General features: G+C 48.0%; 1 protein-coding gene across 1 annotated transcript; it reads right to left on the bottom strand.

Moving 5' to 3' along the window:
- Nucleotides 1-7,808: 7,808 nt before the first annotated feature.
- Nucleotides 7,809-10,915, bottom strand: GADD45B (growth arrest and DNA damage inducible beta). Its single transcript, XM_083422058.1, has 4 exons — nucleotides 10,610-10,915; nucleotides 10,399-10,500; nucleotides 9,569-9,785; nucleotides 7,809-8,531 (listed from the first exon to the last, which is right to left on the bottom strand). Exons 1-4 carry the CDS (start codon nucleotides 10,651-10,653, stop codon nucleotides 8,418-8,420), a joined length of 477 nt encoding a protein of 158 aa, XP_083278184.1. The 5' UTR covers nucleotides 10,654-10,915; the 3' UTR covers nucleotides 7,809-8,417.
- Between the last annotated feature and the right edge of the window lie 9,108 nt (nucleotides 10,916-20,023).

The raw sequence follows: 20,023 nt of genomic DNA, 5'->3' as shown, positions 1-20,023 counted from the left end.
TTCCCCCAAAAACCCTGGGAACTGTAGTTTGCTCACCATAGAACCACAGTTCCCAGCACCCTTGACAAACTGCAGTTCCCAGGAATCTTCAGAGGAGGTTTGTGTGCTTTAAATGTATGGCATGTACGCAGCCTATGTTCTAAACCTCCCTGAGGCCTTTGAGGAAAATTCAGCGTACAGATAAAGGGAATTATAGAATCCTAGAGTTGCAAGGAACCCAGAGGGGCATCTAGTCCAACCCCCTGCAATGCAGGAATCAAACCTCTGGTTTTTCATCCAATTTGAGACCCTGCCTGATCCTGCTGAGCTTTGAAAATGTGCTAGCAGGTTTTGTTGTTGCTACCCGACTAGGAGACACACCAAACATTTAAAGCCATTGAATGCACATTCTTCCCTCCAAAGGATTCTGGGAACTGTAGTTTTGCCCCTCAGAGAGCTCCAGTTCCCAGAACCTTTGAAAACTGCAGCTCCCAAGATTCTTAGGGGGAAAGAAGCAGAATCATATAATTGTAACATTGGAAGGGACCCTCCAGGGCCATCTAGTCCAACCCCCTTTCAATATAGTGGGGAGCACCCTGGAAAAGCGGGGAGTCACTATGGCAGGCACCTCACGAGCAATCAAAGGGTGAGGTGCTGCCTGTTCTCTAAAAGCCTCTTCAGGTAATTGCAACCAGCTCTGGGTGTGAGCAAACCAGATCCAGGTCACCAGCCTCTTTGGGAGAGGTTGGCCAAGAGGCCAGGAGGGAAGAAGATGGTCTCCCTCCCGGAGGGCAGAGCTGGCTGAGCAAGAGCCATCTAGGTCAGGGCAGCACGGGGCGCCGAGGGCGCCTGGTTAGGGATTCAGCCCGCCGAAGCTGCACTGTGCAAGAGCTGAGCTGCTTCATCGCACCAGAGTGCCGTACTTGTTAATTTTGCACTGCTGTCAGATTAATATTAAGGTTAAACCCCACACACCCCACAGAGACTGTGGGTTGTCATTTATCAAACTTTCTGCGGTAGTCACTTAAAAAAAACCCTCAAGGTGACTTACAGCCATTTATTACTTACGTGATGTGGAAGAGCTGAGCTCCCTGTCAACAAAAGCTCGTTGCCAAGAGATATGGGGCGCACTGCATTTTTAATATAGTATTTCATGGTGTCCGGCTATAGCACAATTAAAATTGACCAAGTGCAGGCACTTTCACTTGGTACAATGCACCAAGCTGTGCTTTGCAAGAGCTGAGCTGCAGACCATGTTCATTTTGCAAGTCAAAAAGTGTTGCAAACTTTCCAGCTATAACATAGTTGAGAGCTCAGGTGCATGTTATTAGAGAGAGCATGAGACTCTTAATCTCATCAGATGTCCAGGAAATAAGCAACTCTTTGATTTTGGAAGACCGCCCTGTAGCAGGAAGTTTTTAATGTTTGATGTTTTATTGTGTTCTTAATATTTTGTTGGGAACCACCCAGAGTGGCTGGAGCAACCCAGTCAGATGGCTGGCGTATAAATAATAAAATTAGTTAACCATCATCTCAAGGTCATGGGTTTGAGCCCCACACTGGGCAAGAAGATTCCTGCATTGCCGGGGGTTGGGCTAGATGACCCTTGTGGTCCCTTCCAGCTCTACAATTCTATGATTCTAACAGAATTGAGAATGGGTGTGCAACCACACACATGTTGGCCAAAGTCATGCATTGCAAGAGCTGAGCCACTCCACCCCCACCGCCCGGTGCTTTGCAAGAGCTCATCTAAACTGCATGTTAATTTTGCATTGCATAATTTTCCACGGACAGATTACTAGGAAGGATCAAACCACCCTCCCACAAAGCCAAAGCCATGATGTGCAAGAACTGAGCTCCCATTTGCCAAGGGGCTTTGCCTAGAGATCATTTTCATATTGCATAGTGTCTGCCTATAAACACAACTGAAATTGAGTGTGGGGAGTCTAAGCTGTGCTTTGCAAGAGCTGAGCTGCAGCACATGCTCATTTCGCAGGTCCAAAGCATTGTAAACTTTCCAGCTGTAACACAGTGAAGATTTAAGACGAGAGAGAGAGAGAGAGAGAGAGAGAGAGAGAGAGAAGGGAGGAGGAGGAGGAGGGGGAGGAGGAGGAGGAGGGGTTTTTCACCTGCCACCCTGTTTTAATTGTATTCTCACTTTGAGTCCCAAAAGGCACAGACAGAGCAAGGACATGCCAGGAGCTAAACATTTGAGAAGTGTGTGTTCCATCCCTGGCACCTGGCATTTAGAGATAGACTTCCTTGGGTGTGGAGGCTCCATCTGGCCATGACAAACAGCCTCCTCAGAAACTGGAGCCTTTCTGAAGGTCGGGGCTTTGCTGATGGCTGTATTTGCATAGCTCCCTCTCTGGTGTCTTAAACTTCGCCCTATTTCCTCTGTGCGCTTGAAATCTCTTCCTCCCAGGGGGAAATCCCTGGCTGTTTCCCACTTCTGCAGGGAGGCCAGCCAGGACCAGAAGCCAGGTGGGTCCAAGATAGGCCACCAATGTGGCCTTCTGAGTTTTCTGCAAAGGGTAGAAACTGTGTGTGTGTTTCTGGGTGGAGCCCTTTGCAAAATCCGAAAGTGGGGGGGGGGGGGGGAGAGAGAAAAACATGCAAAGTCACTTGAGCTGCAAAGGGCAATGCGGGCTTCTTCCTGACCAGGGAGCCTGTGTGCTCCTGAACTTCTAACAGCAACCAGAGAGTGAGGTCGTCCCCACTTGGTGGGACAGAGCCAGACACGAGCAGCGCACAGGCTCCGACTTTTGCAAAAAGCTGGCTTCAGCCTGGACACTCCCCCAAACCTCAGCCAGTGAGATTTACTCCTGAGTAAACTTGATCTGAGGAGGAAGGGCCTTTTCTGCAGGGGCTCCTTCCTGACTGAGGTTCACCTTTTGCAGAGTTAGACAACCGTTTCCCTTAATTCCCGCTCCCATCCGCTCCAGAACCTGCCCTTCTCCTCTCCCAAACCCCAAAACCCATTGCATCCTAGAATTGTAGAGCTGAGTGAGGTCCCCAGGGGCCATCTAGCCCAACCCTCTTTTGCGTGCTAAGCAAGCACTCCACTGCATCCGTCCTTTTGCACCAGCGCTTTCTCTGCTAAATAGTGGAACAAGTAAAAAAACACCAGACTTCAAAGTTCAGAAACTCCCCCTGCACCAGGGGCTTCCCCACCCTGGGCACCCAGTGGGCGGTGAGTGGGGTGGGGGTGGGGAGCCGTGGCGGCCCAGATCTCATCTGCAGCTTACAGGAAAACCCCCCAGAGAGAGCTGGGCCTGCGGTTGAGGAGGAGGCTGCTGCGTGTGTTTGTGAGTGTGTCACGCCTCAGGGGAAAGGAAAGGTGGCTTTTTATCGCTCTCTTTCCACCTACAACAGCATTGCAAAGGGGAAAAGAAATCCCCCAACTGACGCTGAAAAGCCAGAAACTGTGTGATCAGCGGGAACACCCTCAGGCCTGGGTGAGCACCCAAGGGTGCTGCATCTGGAAAGACCCATGTTTCGGTGACTCCTTTTTTGGGCGCACCCTGAGCAAGCCCCCCCAGAATTCACAGCCTGAGGAAGAGTTCGGAAATTTGGCCTTGCTTCTGGGTTATTTTATCTTGTTGCTTTGCATTTGAAATAATCTAATAGAAAATACTTTTTTTAAAGGGGGTTTTGAAAGAGAAAGACAGAAAAAGGGGAAAAAATCCACCTTGCAGCAAAAACTTTCTGCTGTGTTGGAGTCTGCAGAGACAAGCTTGAAAGAGGAGAGCCTGAGAAGTGGATGGAGGGAGAATAAGTATGCAAATGTTTAATTCTTTTGCATATTGGGGTGCATCTTCTTTACATAATCCTCTCTCCTGTGGTTTCTTAAGGAGGGGCAAAAGCCTTTGCTGACTGCTAAGACTTCTCTCTGGTTTGGGGGAACTCCTGCCTCTAGAGATGCTGCCAGGCCTCTCCTTCTAAGCCATCTTGAGGGCTAGTGGCTTGTGGAAAAGAGTTTACAAGGAAAACACCACCACTTGGTTCAATGTTTTGCTGCAACGGCAACAAGAGAGTCTTTGCAGCATCATAAAGCAATAAGGACTGTTCTCTGGCCGGCATGGATTCCACGGGTTACAAAATCACAGAATTGTAGTGTGGGAAGGGACTCTGAGGGTCAGCTTGCCAAAGCCCCTGCAATGCAGGTTTCCTGCATCTTGTTGCAAACACAGGCTTCGGGGGGGGGGGTGGACTCTCCTTCGCTGGAGGTTTTGAAACAGAGGTGGAATGGGCATCCGGCAGGGATTCTATGTCTGCCATTCCTGCCTTGCGGGGGTTGGACAAGATGACCTTTGGGGGTCCCTTTCAGCTCTACAAGTCTATGATTCTATTTTTCCAGGTCATCAGTATCTGTCTTTTTGCTGTATTAAGGGCAAACACAACTCCCTTTAACAATTGGATTGGATATCTAGTAGTAGTAATACAAACTTGCTACACATGAACAAGTTGCATACACAAACATAGACTTGTCATGGACAAATTTGACAATATTTGGAATTCGTTTTTATAAATACCATATTAGGTTAAGGTCTGGTTAATTACAATAAAAATGCTTTTTATTTTTGCAATGTACACAATATTGTTGTTCTGTTCTGTTTAGTTTTCTACATGGGTACTATCTCTAGTTTCTTCATTTTTGTGTCTTATCTTGCTCTGTGCACTTGAACTTTTGTACTTTTTATTTTTCAATAAAGAATATCAAATACAACTCTAAGGTTCTGAGCTTGCAGTTCTTGTAATCCTGGCTGCTCACTTGCTTGCCTTTTTATAACTCTGGGGCTGGGAATAGCCAGGGACTTCCAGAGCATCCTGAACTCAAATCTCCCAGCAGCCAGCATGGCTAGTGCTCAAGGCCAAGGGAGAGTTCTCCTCCAGCCCCCATCTCCCTTGCCAAGTTCCTTGAAAAACATATATTTAAAAATTTCAATAGTTTACAAATTTAATACAAAACAATACTTTCCAATTGATTTTCATTCACCATTTGACTTCCCCTCCCCCCCTCGGTGTATTTGGGCAATCTATCCAGAAGATAAATTGCATTTTGAGGAGTTAGTGATCTGAGCTCGTTACTCTTCCTGCCTCTGTTCCTCAAGGACTTTGACAGAACACCTTCAATGCCCTGATCAGCTGGAAAGCTGGGTACCTTCTTCGATGCTGGACATTGTTTTGAGAAAGTGCGGCAAGCCACACAGGCTAGCTAGCTATAAATCAGATGGTTGTGGGCAGAGTTTTAGAGAAGCTCGTGCGCAGGCTGATGGGCTATTTATATATTGCTTGCTGTTTAGAATAAACTCTTTAATCTTCTCACTCGTGTTTTGTACAGTGGTACCTCTGGATACAAACGGGATCCGTTCCGGAGCTCCGTTCGCATCCAGAAGTAAACGTAACCAGTGATGGCACGTCTGCACATGTGTGTGTGGCTTTTCGCCGTGTCTGCGCATGCGCAAGCAGCGAAACCCAGAAGTAACACGCTCCGTTACTTCCGGGTTGCTGCGGAGCGCAACTCGAACACGCTCAACATGAAGCATATTCAACCTGAGGTATGACTGTATTATTTCTTAATCTCATTTTATGAGAACCAGCATGCATTCGGCAAGACACCATGGTTTCCTCTTCTTTTCTAATATTGCTGCATATTATAATTATTCTATGTCCTATCCTTTCCAATTGTTCCCAAATACAGTAGTACCTCTGGTTAAGAACTTAATTCGTTCTGGAGGTCTGTTCTTAACCTGAAACTGTTGTTAACCTGAAGCACCACTTTAGCTAATGGGGCCTCCTACTGCTGCCACACAATTTCTGTTCTCATCCTGAAGCAAAGTTCTTAACCCAAGGTACTATTTCTGGGTTAGCAAAGTCTGTAACCTGAAGTGTATGTAACCTGAGGTACCACTGTACACATTTTACTGCTGTTCCTTCATTCAAATCCTACTTACGTTTTTACATGTTTACAATGATTCTTTAGATATTCAACAAAAGCTTTCCAATCCTCCCTAAAACCTGCCTCTTCTTGATCTCTAATTTTTATAGTTTGTCATATTCTGACCATTTTATCTGCCCCTCTCCTTTGGAAGCTGTCACCTCCTCTTGCCATTTTTGCATACATAATACCCTCACTGCCGTTGCTGCACATAGAAATAAGTTTGTCTGCCTTTTTGGAACATTCATCTCAGTTATCCGTAATGGACTGACTTCTGGGTTTTTTTTTAAGAGTCGCCTTAAATATTTTCTTTACCTCATTGTAAACCATCTTCCCCAAACCCTTAGCCACTCAAAATGTCCACCACGTATAGTAAAAAGTACCTTTGACTTCTTTCCATTTCCAGTGGATACCTGACTCAGATTTATGTATTTTTGCTCAGTTACTTGATGTCAGGGACCACCTGCCACCAGCGAGTCACAAGGTTGGGAAACCCCCGTTGCTCTTCTGTGAAACAGGAATTATGGTCACAGGGCTCTTGTGAAGTCAGAGCAATTTTTATAAAGTCCAGCCACCCCCCTCCCAGGCCGGGTGACCAGCTCAGAATGCGGATTTTGCACACTTGTGACCGAGGAACGAGCCTGGGCTTTGGCCATTGAGACACTGGCAGGTTTTTCGGAAAGCACCAACTGTGGTGGAGTCAGTGAGGCAGTTTGAAAGGCAGCGCCGTGTAGTGGTTAGAGGGTCAGGCTAGGATTTGGGTTCAAATTCCTGTTTGGCTGTGAAGCTTGACCTTCGGGGCAGCTCACTGTCTCTTGGCCTGGCCTACCTCACAGGGTTGTGGGATTAAATGAGCTCTCTGGAATAAAGAGAAGCTGGGCTATAAATGCAATTATTAATAAGTTTGCTCTCCCGGCACTCACCTTCTTGGCTTGGCATCATGGGCTCCCCTTCTTGACTTCTGCTCCCCGCAAACCACAGCATTTGGGGGCAGGTTAAGGCAAGAAGCTGAAACATGTATTATCATCTTTTCAAGGAAGAGGCAATGCTGCTTTATTTGGCCATTTTTAACCGACTCCAAACACCTGAGTTGCTTCCGCAGGTTACAACTCCCTCTCCCAGCAATCCTTAGAATTTTGTTTTGCAGAGATAACCCCCAGATTTTCTATTTTAAAAATAACATTCCTCTAAATGGTGTGAGATCAAGTATGATCCAATAGTCAAAAGTTTTCATCTCAGGCAAAACCATTTTAGAGCTGCAAAGTTTTTAACCCACCAAAAAGGGCTTTCTATAAACAGGAGGAGGGACTTGCAGGCCTTGCTGGAGAAATTGGACGGTTCCTACATAGTGTATTCCTCAATGCTAAATGAGTAATTGTGATGCTTAGCTTATTTTTCCATTGTTGCTTTGTTAACCGTGTTTTATAGATTGTGATTGTTTCAGTAAAGATTTGTTAATTATTTTATATGATTCCATTTGATTTATGCTGTATTTCTATTATGTTCTATCATTGTTATTCATTGTTCGTAAGCCACTCTGCAACTCATTTGAATGAAAAGTGGCATTAAAAAATATAATAAGTCAAACATCAATCAAACAATCAATGCATTACTTTGAAGTCTTTTGTTCAACCTCAAAGAATTCAGGTGACCAGTTGTTTGCAGGGCAATGACCTCACGACCCTGTTGAGGACTGCATTGCTGGGGGTTGGGCAAGATGACCCTCAGGGGTCCCTCCCAACTCGATGGGAAAAAGTCTGCCTTTGCAAAGCTGGTGTGCTCCAAGGCTGCAAACACCCACCACCCCTGCAGCTCAAAAAAGCCTCTGGGCACAGCACCAGGTTGGCAAACGAGATGGCAGATTCAAGAAACACAGGTCGCGATTCGCTTTCAGAAGGTAACAAATTTTTTTATTGCAGCTTTTAAAATCAGATATAAGAATATATAGATGTATTTGATTCTCAGTGCAAAAAGTGCAAAAAAGTCATTTTGCGTGTTTTTTCTCTTAAATAGATAAATAAGAACTTCTCTGCATCCAGTTCATTTTAAATTTTTTTTTAAAAGGAGTTCATTTGCAAACTGTCTTTTATTTGTAAAGCTGTCCCGCAGATGCTAAGGATTCTGCTTCCGTTTGCCTTTCTCTCGGCAAGAGGGCATCTGTGCAATCCTCCCCAAGGCAGCAGATCCCTTTCCCGGCAGCACAAAGGAAGGCGCGGCGGCCCTCCTCTTCCTCTTCCTCCTCCTGCTGAGCAGTCAGCTGACGCAGGAGCTTGCAAGTCAGCAGGTCACCAGGCAGCCTCCTCCTCCTCCTCCGAGATCATCTCGTCACCGATCTCCGCCTCGTCTCTCTGACTCACCACCCACCACTCTGCTTCTGCTGGGGCGGCCAGTCGTGGTTTCGGTTAGTTTTTTCTTAACAACAACAACAAAAGAGAACGCTTTCTCTTCCCTTCTTGGTTTATTTTTCCCAGTTGGCAAGGGGGCATCGTGGGGCGGCTCAGCGAGCCTGGAGGGTGACATAGGGCACCCACTCGTTGTTGCAGCGGCTCTCTTCGCAGTAGCTGGCAACCTCTGCCAGGCCCTGGGTCTTCCAGGAATCCGTGTGCGGGTTCTGTGGGAGAGGGAAGACACATGAAACCTCCAGTTGCAAAAACAAGATCCTGTCCAGAATGTCAGAATACAAGGACCCAGCAGAGACCAGGGTTCAAATCCCTGCATTTGGCCATGAAGCTCAGGGGGTGAGCGGGGGGGGGGGGGGCAGTTACTATACCTCTCTGCCTAGCCTACCTCACAGGGGTGCTGTGGGGACTGAGAGGGGGAGTGGAGGAGAACTGCATATGACACCTTGAGGGGCCTGTATCTTCTTGGAGGGCGTATAAACACGGCAAATAGATAATGAGAAAAGCATTCTGCCCCCATCTTGCAATCCAGAAGGCAGCTCAGGAAGTGCTGTTTACACAGCTCACATCTGGCTGGGCTCAACTGCGCATGTGCGCGCTCTCTCTCTCTCTCTCTCTCTCACACACACACACACACACACAGGAGCAAAAATGACATTTCAGGAATTCATCCCCTCCCTGGAGGAGGAAGGACATTCCAATCTGGGCCAGTCAGGGGAGCTTGTCAGTTTCCCAAATGGCGCTGAGACAACAGACTATTCCCTTCCCCCCCCAGACATGTTGGGGTGATATGCCCCCTTCCCATCGTAGGAAGGGCCTCCCAAGGGCCATACATGACGGCTGGCCAGGACATGATGGCAACCCCCCCCAAAAAGCTGTCCTTCATATTTGTCCACCTCCAGAACTTCTCTTTTTAAGAAACAAAACACTATTAAACTGCAGGATGCAGCGTGACAGCACTCATCTCTCCCCTGCTGTGGCAAGGCTAAGGCTTGCAGGCTGGGCATTTCCCCTGCTTGTGGACCACCAGAAACACTGCCCAGGCTTGTGCCCCAGAGGGTCCCTTTGGTGGTGCTAAGACAGCAGTTTGGCTTCAGCCCCGGAGGTGCGCTCCATTGATCCCCATGCCGGCCTGCACCCTCCCCATTTCCCGACCAGGCGAGTCCCGCATGTGCAGCTCCTCTCCTGACACCGTCCCAGGAAAACTCGGGCATGCCGGGGCCACGTGGGCGCTGCCAGCTCAACTCACCGTCACCAGGATGCAATGCAGGTCCTGTGGCTCCGCGGTGTCCTGGGAGCCGTCTCCCAGCACGGCCGCCAGCCGCTCCATGCCGGACACGCGCAGGATGTTGATGTCGTTGTCACAGCAAAAGGCCTGGATGAGCGTGAAGTGGATCTGCAGGGCAATGTCATCCTCGTCTTCTTCATCGATGGCCAGCAGACAGAGGACCACGCTGTCCGGGTCCCTGGGGAGAGGAAGGGGCCGGAGAGTTAAGGGCGGCTCTTTCCAGCCCAAGCCCCAAACCAGGGCCCTTCCCTGCCTCCACCGCTCCCTGTAGCCCATTTGCAAATTTGGCTTCATTTTAGCCCCACGCTCTATTTTATCTACCTATTAAAATGTTACATATTTTATTTTAGCTACTTATTAAAAAGCTACACAATCTTAGCTACCTATTAAGAAGATGTGCATTTTAGTTGCCCATTAAAAAGCTGCATGCTTTATCTTTTAGTTACAAGAGTGCATATACTAAAAGTTACCAGTTTCCATCTATTTCTATAGTTACATATTATAAGTAAGTTACTTTTTGTTTTCTGTTTTTTACTTTTTTATTGTTGCAAGGTTTGGCTTTCCTAGATGCAAATCAAAGTTGCCTCCCCCCCCCCTTGCAACGTCATTTATCCATTTCTGAAAATAAATGAATATAGTTGCTTGTATGTTTCAAAAAGCAATGATTCGCACGCCCTGTGAATTTGAACTAAACTGGCGGCACAGACAAAGCCTTGCTTTTGAAACACACACACAAACCACAAGAGTCACTTACTGGAGCCAGAAAAAATGCAATAAAAAACATGACTTACACATTCATGAGTTTGGCAGACTCGTAGACCCCCACCGTCAAGGCCCCCTGCCTCTGGGCGGCCGCCAGGAGCTGCTCCACAGCTTCGCTCACGGACTTCATCCTTTTGGGGGAGAAGAAGGGAGAGAAGAAATGAGATTTTGGCACCAGGAGCAAAAAAATCCACAGCAGAAACTTCCACTCCACTTTTTTCCCCCCAGACACAAACTTACTTGTTTTCTGTGTTATCGCAAGACACCAGCTCTTCCAGAGTCATGTTGCAATTATAATCCACAGTGGCGCAAAAGGGGGAAAAACCAGTCCAGGTAATGCCAGAAAAATTGGTGGGTTTTTTCTTCCTTTCCTTCCTTTCTTCCAGCAAAGCAACGTTTCCCCACAAGCCAGACAATCCAGAAGGTCCTGCGAATAAATCCCAGCGGAAGAACAAGGCGATTTCCAAAGTGGTGGAGGAAAAATAACAATGCACACAAAGAGAAATTAAGATCCACAGACGCGACTTCGGCGGCGAATGAGCTTCTGACTCGGCCAGAGCAGCTGACGGCATTTTTTATAACCTCCCCGGGAGGGGCGGGGCTCGAATTGGTCCTTTCCTCCTCCTGATTGGCTCTCGAGCCACAAAGGTCGGCTCCGGGAGCCCCCGGATTGGCGGAGGCGCGCAGGAGCCACCACGTGGGGGAGGAGAAATGTTGCAACTCGGAAAAGTCCGAAGGAGGCGCTTTGCTGGCGCGCGGCGCGGCTCTTTTTTGCTGCTTCAAAGAACGGCGTGTTTGTTTTTTCTTTTCCACCCCCCCTTCAAAAAGAAGAAGCGAGTTTCGGTTCATTTTTCCCAGCAGCAGCAGCAGTTCCTGCTTAGGAGAAGATTTCCACAGAAAACAGGGCCGGGCGCAATGGGGAGCTTTCTGGCTGCGCGTCCCTGTTTTGCAGAATTTCCCCGAAAGGTTGCAATCGGAGGGAGCCAGGGCGAAATGGGAATGAATAAGAACAGCAGCGATCGCGTAAAAAGAAGCAACGCAAGGCAATGCAACACACAGCGCCAAATTTATAGTAATTGCAAAAATAAAGTACGCAAGGCGGCTGGATCAGCATGCACGGATAGGCTTTCCCTACAAAACCGTTGGGGTTGCTTTTCTTTCTTCAAAATCATTGGGATTTTTTTTTTTAAATTGCAAACCTGTTGCACTCAAATAAAAGAGACGTGTTTGCAGGCAACGGAGAGAGCCAAAATAAAAGTGGGCTTTGATGAGGGCAGTGGGCTAGTCGGGGCGCTGTGCCCCCCCCCACTATGCAAGGAGGAGGAGGAGCAGCCGGGCGCGTGGCGTGGGCTGTGCAAATATCACTCGTGGTTTCACACTCCTCTGACTCACTCGCTGGAGCTTGCACATTTTTTCTCGGGTGTGTGGGGAGAAAAGCCACGCATGCAGCTTGCGAGCTCCATCCACCCCTCAAAAAACCTCTCCCTAATACAACCCCCCCAACCCCGCGGCCCCCCCCCGGCCTGAAGTCCATTCCTGCACTTTGCAAATTGCACATTTTTCTTCAAAACCCCATTCTCTCTCTCTCTCTCTCTCTCTCTCTCTCTCTCTCTCTCTCTCTCTCTCTGACCTCCCCCACAACCCTTAAAAACAGACAAACGCCCTAGTAATTTCACTGGTTTCACTAATTGCAAAATCCCAGTGTCAGTTTTGCTCCGGAGCAAACGCTCGCCCGACCGAGCTGGCGAGACGCAGGATCTGTGCAACTCCCCGACTCAGGAAATAAAGATGCAGAGCTCTTCTCTCCTTGCTTGGCGGAGGGTTGGGGCCCCTCCGCGGCGAATCGGACCCCTGCCAAAGTGGGTGACGGGTCAGCCATCGGTCTGGCACGCGGCTTGACCCCGCTTGCACCCGGAGAGGATCCGGTTTTACAACCGCGCCGCGCAGGAGAGATGACTCAGCCCCGACTCAGCAAACCCAGCCCGGTTCGGATGGGGACAAAAAGTGCTGTTTTCGAGAGTGAATTATGTCTATGAGCAAGAGGAGATGTGATGGAGAAGGAGGAACCAGGACCGGGCCGGGATCAGACCCACCCGACCCACCTCCCTGTCTCCAGCAGAGGACGGTCAGACGACCCCCCCCCCCACACACACCAGAGACCTCTATTTCTTTATTTCATGACATTTATGCACTGCAAAAAATAAAAACATACCTCAAAGTAGTTTACAGGAAAGACAAAACCATAAAATTATTAATAAGAAGAATTAGTAAACTGGACCACTCAGTCAAAAGAGCATGAGACTCAATCTGAGGGTTTGGGGTTCGATCCTCACGTTGCACATTGCAGGGGTTGGACTGGATGACCCTGAGGGTCCCTTCCGACTACCATTCTAGAAACTGAAGGAAATAGACTTATTAAGGCAGCAAATATAAGTTAAAGCAACAGAAGAGGAAAAGCAGATTAAAACATGCATCAGCTTTCTGAACCAGTGGGCAAAGGTGCTTTTAGCAGGCACCAAAAAGAGTCCAGTGAATGAGTCTGCCTGATGTCAATAGGCAGGGAGTTCCAAAGGTCAGGAGGAAAACAACCTCTCCAGTCGACATGGCAAGGTGGAGTGCTCCTGGAGCTGGAGGATTGCTCAAAGAGTAAGGCTTGCTCTAGGAACAGAACAGGCCAAGAACCACCTGGCATCTCCAGGGAGCCCACAAGATGACTCTCCCTGAGCCTGGGGGCAGGATTCTCCCTCTCCCACCATGGATTTGCCTTAAGGCCCCCCGATGTAAAACCACCTAAAAACTGGTAGCCACACATCTTGTGGCAGCGAGTTCCATACATTTGTTGTAGGCAGCTTATTATTAATAATAATGATAATGTTATTATTTATACCCTGCCCAAAGACATTGTGCACTTTGAACCTGCTGCCGCTCCGCGTAATTGTCTAACTCGCCCCCCCCCCGAAAGTTCTAGAGTCACACAAAATAGAGAGGTTGATCTCTCGAATCTCTTTCACAGATTTTACATATCTGAGACTACAACTTAACAATGAATTAAATTAAGGCAGGTGAGAAGCAGTATGGTTAGAGTGACAGCCTAGCAGTGGGCTCTGGGTTCAAATCCCTTCTGCCACATTGTTCACTGAATGACCAGTGATTATTTCCTCGCTCGACCTGCCTCACGGGGGGGGGGGCTGGGAGGACAAAGTGCTTGCAACCCCGACTCAGCAATGAAGCTAACTAGACATGCAAATGATATTAAATTGAACAAATTTAATTAAGCGGATTTGCAGTACGTATTTATCTATGGGTACGATGACTGGGGGTCGCGAGGATCAGCCGTGCACATGATGGGGACCCGAGAGCAGTTTTGTTGTGCCCTCACCGGCTGAAGGGAAGCCCCCAGCACCCTGCCAACTCCGGAGGAGCGAGCCCGCCCTCTGGTGGCCGAGTGCAGGAGCAGCACCCCCTGCCAGGAGGCAGATTAATAATTCCCCTTTCTGCCACCCTCTTCCAGCAGCACAGAATGATAGAATTGTGGGTCACCCAGTCCCACCTCCTGGGATGCGGGAATCTCAGCTAAAGCATCCAGGACAGATGCCATCCAACCTGTGCTTAAAAACCTCCAAGGAAGAAGAGTCCCGAACCTTCCCAGGGAGACCGTTCCACTGTCAATCAGCTCTTGCTGTCAGAAAGTACTTCCTGATGTTGAGTCAGAATCTCCTTTCTTGTCACTTGAAGCCATGGGTTTGAGTCCTACCCTCCAGAGCATGAGAGAACAAGCTTGTTCCCTTTTCCACGTGGCAGCCCTTGAGATGCATGAATATGGCTCTCAGTCTCCTCTTGTCCAGGCTAAACGTCCCCAGCTCCTTCAACTGTTCCTCATAGGGCTTGGTTTCCATACCCTGGACCATCTTGGCTTCCCTAGTCAATAAGGACTAGTCTCTTGAGAACGCTTGAGATTCCCAGGCTTGGGGAAGCCTTTTGTCCTTGTTATAATGCTGCATAATGAGCACATTTAATAAATAATGTCTTATTCTCTTAAACTTGTAGTTGCAAGCTGATTTGAGACAACTAAATGTATATATTAATAACAATAATAATCTGAACTGAATTTATGGCCAGATGGGTCACCAACTGTTCAGGTGTTACTAACCGTGCCTTGAACTTGGCAAATTGGCAAGCGGTGCATATCTTTGCTATATGCTGACCAGGCTGGGTTCCTGTCAGGAATTGTGCCGCAATATATATATATATATATATATATATATATATATATATATAAAATAAAATTATAATTATAATTATATATAATATAATTGTGGGACGCGGGTGGCACTGTGGTCTAAACCACAGAGCCTTGGGCTTGCTTATCAGAAGGTCAGCAATTTGAATCCCCGCGATGGGGTGAGCTCCCGTTGCTTGATCCCTGCTCCTGCCAACCTAGCAGTTCAAAAGCACATCAAAGTGCAAGTAGATAAATAGGTACCGCTCCAGTGTGAGGGTAAACGGCATTTCCGTGCGCTGCTCTGGTTCGCCAGAAGCGGCTTAGTCATGCCGGCCACATGACCCAGAAGCTGTCTGCGAACAAATGCCGGCTCCTTCAGCCTATAGAGCGAGATGAGCGCGCAACCCCAGAGTCGTTTCCGACTGGACTTAACTGTCAGGGGTTCTTTACCTTTACCTATTATTATAATTATTTATTAAATTTGAATACCACCCTCTGCAGATCTCAGGGTGGCTCACAACATGAAAATACAAGATAAAATAATAACAATAAAAACAAGAACAACCGATAATCCCCCCTACACATTTTTAAAAGGCACCGGAAGTTAATCAGCAAAAGAACTGGAAGAAGAGTAATAATTTCAGCTAGTACCTTGGGGAGAGTGTTCCACAAACAGGGAGCCACCATAGAAAAGGCCCCGTTCTCCTGTGCCACCCTCTGGACCTCTCATGGAGGAGGCACATGAAGAAGGGCCTCAGAAGATGATCTCAGGGTCTGTGTCGGTTTATACAGGGAGAGCCGGTCCTTGAGGTAATGCCGTCTTGAGCCTTTTAAGGCTTCAGAGGTCAAAAACAGCACTTGGAATTGGGCAGCCAGTGCAGTCGGAGCAGGATCAGTGTAATAGCCTCAAACTGTCTTGCTCCGGTCAGCAACCTGCAATGGCTGAAGTCTCCAAACTGTCTTCAGAGGTAGCCCTACGTATAACGCATTGCAATAATCAAACCTTGAGGTTGCCAGAGCATATTGAAATAAAATTTTTTAGGAGATATATATATATATGAATAAATGTTCATAAACGTACCAACCAAGCGCATACATAGATGTGTGGGCCACATGTCTGGAGCAGCACAGGAGGACCGCCCTGAAACCATTTTCACTTCCAAACTGACCAAATTATTTCTCTGCAAGGTCAAGGAAAATGGAAAATCCTCCCCATTGTCTTTTCATTCACAAATCCTGTCTTAAGGGTATGTCTTAAGGGTGAGCCTGTGACCTGGCTCAGGAACTAAGTATTTGTCATTACAAAAGACTGGCCAGGCTTCCCAGGGTATCCAATCAAGTTAGCATTAAGAGGTAACCTGCCAGACAGGAGGTAAACACTCAGATTTCTGTTGTAGACTGTTGTAGACCGTAGGTATGATGTATCTGGGGGTGGTCTTGGACTCCAAGGCGGGCAATTTAAAATGTCTATATAAGGGTGGGCACACCTTGGTTCTGGGTCCTCCTCCTTTCCAGTTGCAACGGTTCAATAAAGATCAGGCTTACAAGCTGCTTTGCTTCTCAGTATTCTCTGGCTGGCCTATGTTGTTTTCTCTGACTGGTGGAGAACTTACAAAGGACTCAATAAGGCTCTTGTGTCCCCCCATAAGGGAATAAGGGCAGATTTACGTTTATTACAATAGACAACAGCAGGCTCTCCCTGTCCAGATAGGGGTGTAGCTGGGCCACCAGCCGAAGCTGATGGAAGGCACTGTGGGCCACTGAGGCCACCTGAGCCTCGAGCGACAGCAAAGGATCCAGGAGGCCCCCCAAGCTATGAACCTGCTCCTTCAGAGGAAGTGTAACCCCATCCAGAGCAGGCAATCTCCTGCCCATCTGGTCTAGGGAACCCCCCACTAGCTTATCTGGATTGAGCTTCAGTTTGCTGGCTCTCATCCAGTCTGTGAGGCAAGACAGCAGTCCGGCCTGCAATTCTGGATGCCATTCTGGCATTTGCCAGCCCCTGTGAGAAGAGGGAGCTGGACCCCCTTGACCTGGCCCAGCTGCTCCAGGCTCTTCGGGCGTCCTTACGCTCGGATTTGCTGAAGGCTGATTACTGTGGAGCTGAGGGAACCTTCAAGATCTCCAGGGGAAGATTCTTCCCAAGTGCCCAAAGGCTGGAAAAATAGCCGGCTGCTGCCCCTTGCTGTCTAAAAGTGGCATTACAAGCTCACGAGATTCTCCAGCAGCAAACAGTTTCCTCCGATGGAGCAAGATTTAACATGCATCTATAATAGTGGCCCCATTTGCAACCTGCAACGTATTTCAAGCAGAATCTACTTGATATACAAATGAACATGAGTGCAAATGGATGCTTCAGTTGAGGTTCCTGCATTTCAGGGGGTTGGACTAGATGACCACTAGGGTCCCTTCCAACTCGTTCTATGATTCTATGAAAAAACGAAATGCAGGGGACAGAATAAAATACATCACACAGTCAAAATAATTATTAAAGCCAGGCAGTTGCTGTGGTTGTTGTTGTTAATTGAACCAGCTAGTTTGTTTCTCTTGGCCAGGGCAATCCAAAGAACCAACCAGCCAAACAGAGGAACCCCCCCCCCCACATAGATAAATGAAAACCAAGGGGGTCCAGATAGACTGCCTCTGGACCTGGAGGTTCCATAAGAACGCAAGAAAGAGCCCGGCTGCTGCATCAGGCCAGGATCCCCAGATGCCCCACAGGGAAAGCCACTAACAGGATCCGAGCGCAAAAGCCCTTTACCCGCTCCTGGCCTGGGTTGCCCTTGTGAACAGGCTGTGACCTAGTGCTCCTGGCACCTCCCAGAAAGAGAAGCAACGGTTGCCCTCTCTGTCCTTCACTGCCACTGTTCTGGCTCAGATGATGCTCATCTCCCCGGTTGCTATGGCAACCAGAGACAGGGCAAGGCTCCCCTGTGGAGTGAAGATGCTGGTTGCCACAGCAACGGCCCCAGCATCCTCACCTGTGGCTGGGGAGGATCCAGGTCCTGTGGCCTCTGAAGATGCAGCACCTGTAACTGCCCTTGAATTAATGTTTTCACACACACACACACACATATGGAAAGGGGAAATTCTGAGGATTTTCTCTCTGAGAAGCAGGATGTCAGTTCCTTCAAACAGAACCAAACAAATGTCTTGGCAAAGTGTTTGCGCTTGGCATTTGAATCAGGGAGGCCCGACCCTGCTCTCTTACCCTCTTTCAGCCAAACCATTTTAAATGTACAATATATGCCTGGTGTGTTTTCATGCCTGGTGTGTTTGAACAGCCCATGTTTGTTCATTAATAAATCAGTTCAAATTGCTTACGTTGCCGTTCTTAAAAAAAGAAGCGCTGTTAATCTGATTCCATTTGTGAATTGCTTCCTGTGTGATCTCTTGAAGTGACTTCAGAGTAAAGACATCAATGGCTTAAAAAAAAATCCATATTTGAAAAAAACATAGAATCTTAGAAGTGTAGAGTTGGAAGGGATCTCCAAGGGCCATCCAGTCCAACCCCATACAATGCAGGAACTGCAGCTATTTCCGGAAATATATCTATTGGTCTAACAATAAGGTGAATCCATGTCCTCGTGAGAGACATCACCCCATAAAAAATCAACATAAAATTTAAATCAAAGCAGGTCTCCATTGCCCTCTCTCTGCCACATTTGGGCTTCAGGTAGACATAGTCTTGGTGAGCGTATATTTTGGCTCTAGATTTCCAGGGACTTTGCAGAAGATTGTGGTGTGGTAATAAGTTGCTGGGATTCTTGGGAGGCGGCATCTGCTTTGAATGTGCAGTGTGTGCATGCATACACCATCTCAGTATCCTGTTTTCCGTAGAATCGAAGAGCTAGAAGGGACCCTGAGGGTCATCCAGTCCACCCCCTACAATGCAAGAATCTCAGCTCAAGCATCCATGACAGATGCCTATCCAACCTCTGCTCAAAAACCTCCAAGGAAATGAAGGTGAACCCACAGCCTCCTGAGGGGCCCTTTCCACTGTCAAACAGCTCATAAATTCAGAAAGTTTTTCCGAATGTTTAGTCAGAATCTCTTTTCTTGTCACTTGAAGCCATGACCAGCCTGTTCCTCTTAGGTCTGGTTTCCAGACCCTTGATCATCTAGGTCACCCTCCTCTTCACATGTTCCAGGTTCAATTGTGGCAGCCATAATTGGACACACAGCATTCACCTTTTTTGCTGCAGCATCACACTGCCAGCAGCCAGGCCCTTATGGAGCCTCCAGGTCCAGAGGCAATCTATCCACATTCCTTGGTCCTTTGGGGCACTTGGTCCCTGTGAGAACAGGAGGCTGGGCCAGATGGGTCCCCTTGGACCTGATCCAGCAAGCCCTGCTCATGTTCGTACATGCAGCACCCCCTCTACTGGTCACCTGCCTGGCCTTCCTTTTGCCTCATGCCCTCAGTCTGGACTCGCACACACCACCGTGGGCAGCCATCCATCCTGCCACTGCCCCAACAACCTGAGCCAGGATGAAGGGAGGTTCTGGGCTCTTCTTACCTGGAGGTTTTTAAGCAGAGCTTGGGTGACCATCTGCCCTGAATGCTTGAGCGGAGATTCCTGCCTTGCAAGGGGTTGGACTGGATGACCCTTGAGGTCCCTTCCAACTCTACAATTTTGTGATTCTATGAAGCCTTCCGAATGGAGAGAAATTCCAGCTTCTGACCCACTCCCCCAGCCACCTGGGCCCACGAGACATCTCCAAAGACCAGGGCGCTTTAGGGAGAAAAGCAACATGAAGCCCAGGCAATCTGTGACAGTTCCTCCTCCCTCCTTTCCGCTGCTCAGACTCTCAGCTGCCCCTTCAAGGTTTAACCTGCTCAGGGATTAAACTTTGCATGCAGTCAGGAGGCATTAATCTCCCCTGCAATTCCTGGGATTCAAGAGCATGCGGCTGGCTGACGTCCCTATTTTCATTGGAGAAATATTGGAGGGTCTGGAGTTATGTAAAGGGAAGTTTTATAGGGAAGTTTTTAAATGTTTGATGCTTTATTGTGTTTTTATATATGTTGGAAGCCACCCAGAGTGGCTGGGGAAACCCAGTCGGATGGGCAGGGTATAAATAAGAACATTAAGAACATTACTACATTATTATTATTGTGGAATAGGATGTCCCCATTTCCATCAGGGAAATGTTGGAGGGTATGCGGTTGTGAGTCCCATTAAGATTGGACTCAGCAAGTGTCCCTGCCTCCCGCCACAACGGAGGAAGGATTGCACACAAACTTTCTCCATTTTTGAAATAGATGATGATGATGATGATAATTTATTATTTGTGCCCCACCCATCTGGGCGGCTTCCAACAAACATCAAAAAGACATTAACATGTCAACATTAAAAACTTCTCACATATTAAAAACTTTTTACATCGAACCTGCCACCACCGATGCTCTCCGTTGGCCAGCAATGCCC

The sequence above is a fragment of the Podarcis tiliguerta genome (genome assembly GCF_965153285.1).
Source record: "Podarcis tiliguerta genome assembly, chromosome: 18".
Lineage (NCBI taxonomy): Eukaryota > Metazoa > Chordata > Lepidosauria > Squamata > Lacertidae > Podarcis > Podarcis tiliguerta.
This window is presented reverse-complemented; position numbering and strand designations above follow the sequence as displayed.